The 10,980-nt window shown below is 39.6% G+C and overlaps 1 protein-coding gene across 1 annotated transcript; it reads left to right on the forward strand.

Moving 5' to 3' along the window:
- Positions 1-7: 7 nt before the first annotated feature.
- Positions 8-8,063, forward strand: LOC106094783 (uncharacterized). Its single transcript, XM_059368725.1, has 5 exons — positions 8-19; positions 79-1,069; positions 1,123-1,140; positions 7,439-7,443; positions 7,590-8,063. The coding sequence occupies exons 1-5, from the start codon at positions 8-10 to the stop codon at positions 8,061-8,063; spliced, it is 1,500 nt and encodes a 499-aa protein (XP_059224708.1).
- Positions 8,064-10,980: the final 2,917 nt, after the last annotated feature.

Raw genomic sequence — 10,980 nt, forward strand, 5'->3', positions numbered from 1 at the left:
ACTCAACATGGTTAGTATGGTTAGCTAAAACAGAAACCAAGCAATTATATGGAAAATTCTATTTCTTCCCATTCTTAGAAATCCTTCATTGCTGTGTTCGCCTTCGTCGCCTTTGCCACTGCTGATGTAAGCCATGTGCTTAATAGCAAATATTTGCCACCTCATCATGAATCAGCTTCGACTCCTGTAGTTCATACACATAGTGCTCCAGCAGCTACCTATAGCGTGGCTGCCTCGGCTCCAGCGGTATCCTACACTGCCCCAGTTTCGCACACATACTCGGCTCCTGCTTCTACCTACACTGTGGCTGCCTCATCTCCGGCTGTTCATTATAGTGCACCAGCTGTATCTTATAGTGCTCCCACAGCTTCATATAGTGCTCCAGCAGTTTCGTATAGTGCTCCTTCAGTCTCCTACAGTGCTCCAGCATCGACCTTCTCAGTGGCCGCCTCTGCCCCAGCTGTGCAATACTCTGCTCCTGCTGTGCAATATTCTGCTCCTGCTGTGAAATACACTGCTCCTGCTGTACAATATTCAGCACCCGCTGTTCACTATTCTGCACCTGCTGTTCAGTACACTGCTCCAACAACCTTTACAGCTCCATCATCCTCTTTTTCCTTTTCCGCACCAGCTACCACCTCTTCCTTCTCGGCTCCAGCTTCTACATACACCGTGGCTGCTTCCACTCCCAGTTTCTCTGTGGAAAACTTTGACACCTCTGCCACTGTTCCTGGCCATACCTTCTCTGCCACCGATGGTTACCGTTACAAGACCAATAAGCGCACCTCCCGCCATCGTCGTGATGTAAGCACTGAATATTTGCCCCCTGTAAGTGCTGCTTCGACTCCATCCAACGAATACTTGGCCCCAGCACCCACCTACAACTCAGTTTCGTACTCAGCTCCAGCTGCTGTTTCCTATTCGGCTCCAGCTGCTGTTTCCTATTCGGCTCCTGCTGCTTCTTACGAATCGTACAACACCGCCGCCTCCATTCCTTCCCATTCATACTCTGAAGCCGAAGGCTATCGTTATAAGACCCAACGTCGCCGTGTCTTGAAGACTTCTCGCCGTCACCGCAACTAAATGATGCAATGTCATTATCATTATTGTCAATTTCCCTAGACAATGAGTGCAACATTGGTGAGTTGACACAAATGGGTTAAAAGATATCCTAAAGTGATATGTAGTCGATTTCCAAATAAAATTATTATTGAAAAAAAAAAAAAAAACCAAAAAAAAAAAATGATACAGCTGTTTCTATTAGTATACCCTTCACCACTACTGTGGTACAGGGTATTATAAGTTAGTGAATTAGTTTGTAACACCCAAAAAGGAAGAGAGATAGACCCATTAATAAGTATACCGACCGACTCAGAATCGCCTTCTGATTCGATTTAGCTATGTCCGTCTGTCTGTCCGTCCGTCTGTCTGACCGTCCGTGTGTTTGTCCGTCCGTCTGTTAATTTGTTAATTTGCGTACAAAGTACAGGTCGCAGTTTTCATTCGATCGTCTTAAAATTTGGTACAGGCATGTTTTTCGGCCTAAAAACGAAGCCTATTGAAATTCGAAAAAATCGGTTCAGATCTGAATATAGCTCCCATATATATGTTCGTCCGATTTTTAGTAATATTGCAATAAAATTGTCATTTGTTAACCGATTCTCTCGACAGGAAGGATTTTTTTACGACTGTCGATATTACTGGTGAATTTCATGGAAATCGGTTCAGAATTGGATATAGCTCCCATATATATGTTCGTCCGATTTACAGTAATAATGCAATAAAATGGTCTTTTAATAACTGATTCGCTCAAAATTTGGCAGGAAGGATTTTTTTACGACTGTCCACAATACTGGTGAATTTCATGGAAATCGGTTCAGATTTAGCTATAGCTCTAATATATATATATCGCCCGATTTTCACTCCTAGAGCCACTGCAATCGCATTTATTGATCAATCTTGTCAAACTATTGCACAACGCTTTCCTCGACGACTGCCACAAAATCTGAGGAGTTTGCTCGAAATCGGTTCAGATTTAGACATAGCCCTCATATATATGTTCGTCCGATTTACAGTAATAATGCAATAAAATGATCTTTTGCTAACCGATTCGAAATTTGACAGGAAAGATTTTTTTACGACTGTCGACAATACTGGTGAATTTCATGGAAATCGGTTCAGATTTAGATATAGCTCTCATATATATATATATCCCCCGATTTTCACTCCTAGAGCCATTGAACGCACATTTATTGATCAATCTTGCCAAAATATTGCAAAACACTTTCCTCAATGACTACCACAATATACGTAGAGTTTGGTCCAAATCGGTTCAGATTTAGATATAGCTCCCATATATATGTTCGTCCGATTTTCAGTAATAATGCAATAAAATGGTCTTTTGTTAACCGATTCGCTCGAAATGTGGCAGAAGGGATTTTCTCTTGACTCTCAATATTACTGGTGAATTTCATGGAAATCGGTTCAGATTTAGATATAGCTCTCATATATATATATCACCCGATTTTCACTCCTAGAGCCATTGCAAGCACATTTGTTGATCAATCTTGGCAAAATATTGCAAAACACTTTCCTTAATGACTACCACAATATACGTAGAGTTTGATCCAAATCGGTTCAGATTTAGATATAGCTCCCACATATATGTTCGTCCGATTTTCAGTAATAATGCAATAAAATGGTCTTTTGTCTACCGATTTTCTTGAAATTCGGCAGGAGGGATTTTCTCTTGACTCTCAATATTACTGGTGAATTTCATGGAAATCGGTTCAGATTTAGCGATAGCTCTCATATATATATATCGCCCGATTTTCATTCCTAGAGCCATTGCAAGCACATTTGTTGATCAATCTTGCCAAAATATTGCACATCGCTTTCCTCCGCGACTACCACAATATGCGTAGAGTTTGGTCCAAATCGGTTCAGATTTAGATATAGCTCCTATATATATGTTCGTCCGATTTTCAGTAATAATGCAATAAAATGGTCATTTGTAAACCGATTCTCTCGAAATTTGGCAGGAGGGATTTTCTCTTGACTCTCAATATTACTGGTGAATTTCATGGAAATCGGTTCAGATTTAGCGATAGCTCTCATATATATATATATCGCCCGATTTTCATTCCTAGAGCCATTGCAAGCACATTTGTTGATCAATCTTGCCAAAATATTGCACATCGCTTTCCTCCGCGACTACCACAATATGCGTAGAGTTTGGTCCAAATCGGTTCAGATTTAGATATAGCTCCTACATATATGTTCGTCCGATTTTCAGTAATAATGCAATAAAATGGTCATTTGTGAACCGATTTTCTTGAAATTCGGCAGGAGGGATATTTTCTTGACTCTCAATATTACTGGTGAATTTCATGGAAATCGGTTTAGATTTAGATATAGCTCTCATATATATATATATATATATCGCCCGATTTTCACTCCTAGAGCCATTGCAAGCACATTTATTAATCAATCTTGCCAAAATATTGCAAAACACTTTCCTCAATGATTAACACAATATACGTAGAGTTTGGTCCAAATCGGTTCAGATTTAGATATAGCTCCCATATATGTTCGTCCGATTTTCAGTAATAATGCAATAAAATGGTCATTTGTAAACCGATTCGCTCGAAATGTGGCAGGAAAGATTTTTTTACGACTGTCGACAATACTGGTGAATTTCATTGAAATCGGTTCAGATTTAGATATAGCTCCCATATATATATATATATATATCGCCCGATTTTCACTTCTAGAGTCCCTGCAAGCGCATTCATTGACCAATCTTGCCAAAATGTTGCAAAACGCTTTCCTCGACTGCCACAGTATCTGAGGAGTTTGCTCGAAATCGGTTCAGATTAGATATAGCTCTCCGTTCGTCCGATTTTGAGAAATATTGCGAAAAAGTGATTATTTGTGTTCCGATTCTGTCGAAATTTTGCAGGAAGGATTTTCTTATGACTCTCGATATTACTGGTGCATTTTGAAAGAAATCGACACTGATTCAGATATAGCTGTCATATATGTATAACGCCAGATTTTCACAGCTATATCTGAAACTATGCCAATTTCTTTGAAATCCCTCCTGGAAAAGAGCCACTGCAAACGCATTGTTTGACCAATCTTGGCAAAATTTTGCACCACGCTTTCCTCGACGACTACCACATTATCTGAGAAGTTTGCTTGAAATCGGTTCAGAATTAGCTATAGCTCCCTTATATATGTTCATCAGATTTTGGGTAATTTGCAAAAATGTTGTCATTTGTCAACCGCAGTTTTTGCAGTATGAACAGAATTGGATATTGCTCCCACATTGTACTTATAGGGTAGGTTAAGGGTATTATATAGTCGGCAGCGCCCGATTTTTGCCCTTCCTTACTTGTTTTCAATAAATAGTCTTTTTAATACACTCTACCATAGCATGCGGGGTATATTAATTTCGTCAATCTGTTTGTAACTCCTCGAAATATTTAGACGCATAGACCCCATAAAGTATATATATTTTTGATCGTCATGACATTTAAAGTCGATCTAGCCATGCCGTCAGTCTGTCTGTCGAAAGCACGCTAACTTTCGCTATGACTTTCAACAACTGTGCCAAGTATGGTTCAAATCGGTCCATAACCTGATATAGCTGCCATATAAACCGATCTTGGGTCTTGACTTCTTGAGCCTCTAGAGTGCGCAATTCCTATCCGATTGGAATGAAATTTTGCACGAAGTATTTTGTTATGATATCCAACAACTGTGCCAAGTATGGTTTAAATTGGTCCATACCCTGATATAGCTGCCATATGAACCGATCTGGGGTCTTGACTTCTTCAGCCACTAGAGGGCGCAATTATTATCCGATTGGAATGAAATTTTGCACAACGTGTTTTGTTATGATATCCAACAACTGTGCCACGTATGGTTCAAATCGGTCCATAACCTGATATAGCTGCCATATGAACCGATCTGGGGTCTTGATTTCTTGAGCCTCTAGAGGGCGCAATTCTTATCCGATTGGAATGAAATTTTGCACGACGTGTTTTGTTATGATATTCAACAATTGTGCCAAGTATGGTTCAAATCGGTCCATAACCTGATATAGCTGCCATATGAACCGATCTGGGGTCTTGACTTCTTCAGCCACTAGGGGGCGCAATTATTATCCGATTTAGCTGAAATTTTGCATGAGGTGTTTTGTTATAACTTTCAACAACTGTGCCAAGTATGGTTCAAATCGGTCTATAACCTGATATAGCTGCCATAAAACCGATCTTGGGTCTTGACTTCTTGAGCCTCTAGAGGGCGCAGTTCTTATCAGATTTGAATGAAATTTTGCACGAAGTATTTTGTTATAATATCCAACAAATGTGCCAAGTATGGTTTAAATCGGTCCATTACCTGATATAGCTGCCATATAAACCGATCTTGGGTCTTGAATTCTTGAGCCTCCAGAGGGCGCAATTCCTATCCGATTGGAATGAAATTTTGCACGACGTGTTTTGTTATGATATTCAACAATTGTGCCAAGTATGGTTCAAATCGGTCCATAACCTGATATAGCTGCCATATAAACCGATCTTGGGTCTTGACTTCTTGAGCCTCTTGAGTGCGCAATTCCTATCCGATTGGAATGAAATTTTCGCACGACTTGTTTTGTTATGATATCCAACAATTGTGCTAAGTATGGTTCAAATCGGTCCATACCCTGATATAGCTGCCATATGAACCGATCTGGGGTCTTGACTTCTTCAGCCACTAGAGGGCGCAATTATTATCCGATTTAGCTGAAATTGTGCATGAGGTGTTTTGTTATAACTTTCAACAACTGTGCCAAGTATGGTTCAAATCGGTCCATAACCTGATATAGCTGTCATATGAACCGATCTTGCGTCTTGACTTCTTGAGCCTCTAGAGTGCGCAATTCCTATCCGATTGGAATGAAATTTTGCACGACGTGTTTTGTTATGATATCCAACAATTGTGCTAAGTATGGTTCAAATCGGTCCATAACCTGATATAGCTGCCATATGAACCGATCTGGGGTCTTGACTTCTTCAGCCACTAGAGGGCTCAATTATTATCCGATTTAGCTGAAATTTTGCATGAGGTGTTTTGTTATGATATCCAACAACTGTGCCAAGTATGGTTCAAATCGGTCTATTACCTGATATAGCTGCCATATAAACCGATCTTGGGTCTTGACTTCTTGAGCCTCTAGAGTGCGCAATTATTATCCGATTGGAATTAAATTTTGCACGACGTGTTTTGTTATGATATTCAACAACTGCGCCAAGTATGGTTCAAATCGGTCCATTACCTGATATAGTTCTCATGTAAACCGATCTTGGGTCTTGACTTCTTGAGCCTCTAGAGGGCGCAATTCTTATCCGATTTGAATGAAATTTTGCACGAAGTATTTTGTTATGATATCCCAGAACTGCGCCAAGTATGGTTCAAATCGGTTCATAACCTGATATAGCTGCCATATACACCGATCTTGGGTCTTGACTTCTTGGGCCGCTAGAGGGCGCAATTCTTATCCGATTGGAATGAAATTTCGCACGAAGTGTTTTGTTATGATATCCAACAATTGTGCCAAGTATGGTTCAAATCGGTCTATAGCCTGATATAGCTGCCATATAAACCGAACTTGCATGTTGACTTCTTGAGCCGCTAGAGGGCGCAATTCTCATCCGATTTGGCTGAAATTTTGCAAGGCAAATTTTCGTACTGACTTGCCCTCTTGTGAGCCAATATAGCCCAATATAACTTTTTTGTATATATAGAAACTAAAAACCATCTAAAATTATTGCAAACGAGTTATTGAAGGCCAATTTTAATTGCCACTTGTTGGAATTATTTCCAAAAAAAAAACCCCATTTAAATTTGTATGATTTAGTATTTTAAAGACTTCAATTGACATCTTAAAAATCTGAACTAGTTAATTATATAAAACAACCATCATTCACCATCTCTAAAACACTGTCTATAGTTCTTTAACATCTAAGCAGACACATTGCTGTCTTAATTCTACTGTTCCCAAGTTTTTAATGAAAAAAAAAAAAATTATAATAATGAAAAACAAGAAATTTAAGAAAGAGGTTAAACCGTCTATTAACTTCACCATTTACACTCCTTTGTTGCAAATACAATGAGCTTTTATGCTGTTCGTAGCTCGGTATAAGCATCCGCCAAAAACAATGGCCAATTCATATGGAGAACAGATTCTAAAGTGAAAGGAGAAAAAAATGTTGAAACACGTAAACATCAGTCAAAAAAAAAAAAATAAAATAAATAAATAAAAATTAAAAATAACTAAAGTTGTATACAATTAGCAAATGAGCTTGCTTGGATGTTCAATGAAACGAACATATATTTCGGGAATAATGGTTAATATTTTTTTTTTTTTTTCAAAAATTCCTCCTCTTAGACAAAGTATAAATACTAGCAAACATTAAAACAAAGTGTTCATAATTTTCCCAGCAATTAAGTTAGGAGGACTTAAACTTGAGCATTATGGTAAAAGAAATCCAAGTGACACTAATTTCAGAAATAAACTTAAATTTCTTAAATTCTTTTAGAAATTACTCATTGCTTTGGCCCTGGTCGCTGCAGCAGCCGCCCAGCTCTCAAATGACTATTTGCCACCTCTGCCCGGTGACAGTTATGACATAGCAGGTTCAGCGCCTACCCAATCCTATCTGCCACCTGTTGCTGCTCACGAAACTGCAGCGGCCTCAGCTCCTGCACCTGCTCATACATACTCCGATGCCGACGGCTATCGTTATAAAACCCAACGTCGTCGTGTTTACAGAACTTACCGTCGCCATCGTCGTGATGTTTCTCAAGAATATTTGCCTCCATTAGCTTCTAACCACATTGAAGTGGCCTCAACACCCACCGATGCCTATTTGCCTCCTGTCGAGTCCTACAAGGTTGAGGCTTCCGCTCCAGCTCACTCCTATTCCCAAGATGATGGCTATCGTTACAGGACTCAACGTCGTCGCGTTTTCAAGACCTATCGTCGTCATCGTCGCGCTATTGCCAGCGAATAGATAGCTCAAGGAGCTTTTTTGGTATAAAATACGTAAACGGCAGCCCCATACACTGTCAAGAGTTTGGCTTTAACTTCTCGGATCGAATGAACCGGCCTTCGTGGACATGTGTGATTTTTTGTTATAGGTATAATAAAAAAAATTATATTTTTCAAACTAAATTGAGTTATATATGCATAGACAAAATCTGTCTATATAGGTAACAATGCAAAAGCATAAAATGTGCTTTAAAAGTCTAATCAAAGTTTGACTTCAAGTGGAATGATATCAAGTGGTGCTCTAGTCTAAGGTTACTAATTTGGTTGCTAGTGTCAGTTGGTGTCAGATTTGGGGTATTGAGAAACGTTTTTTCCGCAGCAAGCAAAGGGAAAGAAGAGAGTCTTATTCTTTCTTTCTTTAATTGGAATAGCCTTCCAAGCGCCTCGATCTTCTGCGCTCATTCTAAAATCTCTGACACCAAGTTTCGAGGTGTCTCCCACAACTTGATCTTTCCATCGGGCTTTTGGTCCTCCCGGTTTGCCTTCAAAAGACTTCTTTGCTGGAGCTTCTTCATCCATTCTGACAACATGACCTAGCCAACGCAGCCGTTGTATCGTCGTTATACAGCTCATACAGCTCGTGGTTCATAGGTCGCCTATATATTCTTCATTAACGCAAACTGGTGCATATATATTTTACAAAGAATCTTTCTCTCAAATACTCCAAGTACTGTCTCATCTACTTTCACAAGTACCCATGCTTCAGAACCATATAACAGCACGGGTAGTATCAGTGTCTTGTATAGGGTAATCTTAGTCTGTCGAGAGGTGACTGCGTACTTAGTCCAAAGTAGCATCTGTTTGCCAGTATTATTCTTCGCTTAAACTCAAAACTCGAGACAGTCAGTAGATAAAGTTACTGACTGTCTAAAAGTTGTGGTTCTCAAAGAAAATGGATTTCTTTATCTGTTCGGTTGTGTAAGGCTTTTTGGGAGTTGAAACCATCCATTTCGTCTTATCTCCATTTACTGCCAAACCCATTTTCCCTGACTCTCTTTTGATTCTTTGAAAGGCTGCTGTTACTACTTCCGGTGACCGACCTATGATATCGATCTCGTAGGCATAGGCAAGTAGCATGTGTTCCCTTGTGATAAGTGTGCCATATCTATTCACATCTGCATCTTGTATAGTGAGTGAGTCTTAGCAGAATGAAGTTTGAAAATTGTACCAAAAAATCATCAAACATCAAATCGATGGCTTTGGTATAGGCACATCTTACTGCGCTTTTCCTGCTGCTCATAATCGCTAATGTCGGCGACGAGGATACCGTAAAACCAATCCCAGAATATATACCACCTAGTCAGAATTAGATCCAAGTAGCAGTGAACCAACCGTAGCATGTTTTCCGCCCCTCCTATTGGTGTAGGTGCCTTGGCACCTACAGTCGAGAGTAATGCTTCAAGCGCACAACCAATCGTCAGACTATCGAATGAGGAAAAGACGGATAAACCAAAGGGATGCGCAGTTCGTCCCCAGCCTTTGAGTAAGGACGGTGGTGGCATTAGACCGTAGCATGTTTTCCGTACCTCCTATTGGTGAAGGTGCCGTGGCACCTGCAGTCGAGAGTAATGTTTCAAGCGCACAACTAATCGTCAGACTATTGAATGGGGTAAAAACAGATAAACCAGACGAATGTGGAGTTCGGTGTCAATGAAACAGACATCGTAGCTCATCGAGAGATGAGGTCAGCGGGATGACGGCAGTAGTGAACGAGGGCTTTGGGAAGCTTGTATGAAGACCGAGAAAGCGAAGAAGACTGAAAAGAAGCCACTGGCAGCGCAATTGGGCATAAGTGCAGGATGCTGGCGGGGATAGAACTGACCGTCCAAGCACTTCTACGTACGCTGGAAAGAGAATTAGATCTGCCAAAAAGCGTAACACTGCTAAAACGGGGCCATAATTCGGGACTCCACCGAAAATTTAAAAATTTCACTATGAAAATTTCAAAATGACTCTATCTCCTAAACTAAGAGTCCTAGAGAAAAATGGGCCATAATTTATGACCCCACCGAAAATTTCAAATGTTCAATATGAAAACTTTTAAATGGCTCTATCTCCTTTAAAATGGCTCTATCGTCCTAGGGGGAAATGGGCCATATTTTGTGACCCCACCGAAAATTTAAAATTTTCACTATGAAAACTTTAAAATGGCTCAATCTCCTAAACTTTGCGTCCTAGAGGAAAATGGGACCATATTTCGAGATCCCACCAAAAAATTTAAAATTTTCATTATGAAAATTTTAAAATGGCTGTATCTCCTAAACTATGCTTCCTAGAGGGAAATGGGCCATAATTCGTGACCCCACCGAAAATTTCAAAATTTCATCGAAAATCCATCAAAAATCGAATTTTCACTTTGAAAACTTTAAAATGGCTCTATCTCCTAAACTATGCGTCCTAGAGGGAAATGGCCCATATTTCGTGACCCCACCGAAAATTTAAATGGCTGTATCTCCTAAACTATGCGTCCTAGAGGAAAAAAGGATCATATTTCGAGATCCCACCAAAAAATTTAAAATTTTCATTATGAAAATTTTAAAATGGCTGTATCTCCTAAACTATGCTTCCTAGAGGGAAATTGGACCATATTTCGAGATCCCACCAAAAAATTTAAAATATTCATTATGAAAATTTTAAAATGGCTGTATCTCCTAAACTATGCTTCCTAGAGGGAAATGGGCCATAATTCGTGACCCCACCGAAAATTTCAAAATTTCATCGAAAATCCATCAAAAATCGAATTTTCACTTTGAAAACCTTAAAAAGGCTCTATCTCCTAAACTATGCGTCCTAGAGGGAAATGGGCCATATTTCGTGACCCCACCGAAGATTTAAATGGCTGTATCTCCTAAACTTTGCGTCCTAGAGGAAAAAAGGAT

The sequence above is a fragment of the Stomoxys calcitrans genome, chromosome 1, assembly GCF_963082655.1.
Source record: "Stomoxys calcitrans chromosome 1, idStoCalc2.1, whole genome shotgun sequence".
NCBI lineage: Eukaryota > Metazoa > Arthropoda > Insecta > Diptera > Muscidae > Stomoxys > Stomoxys calcitrans.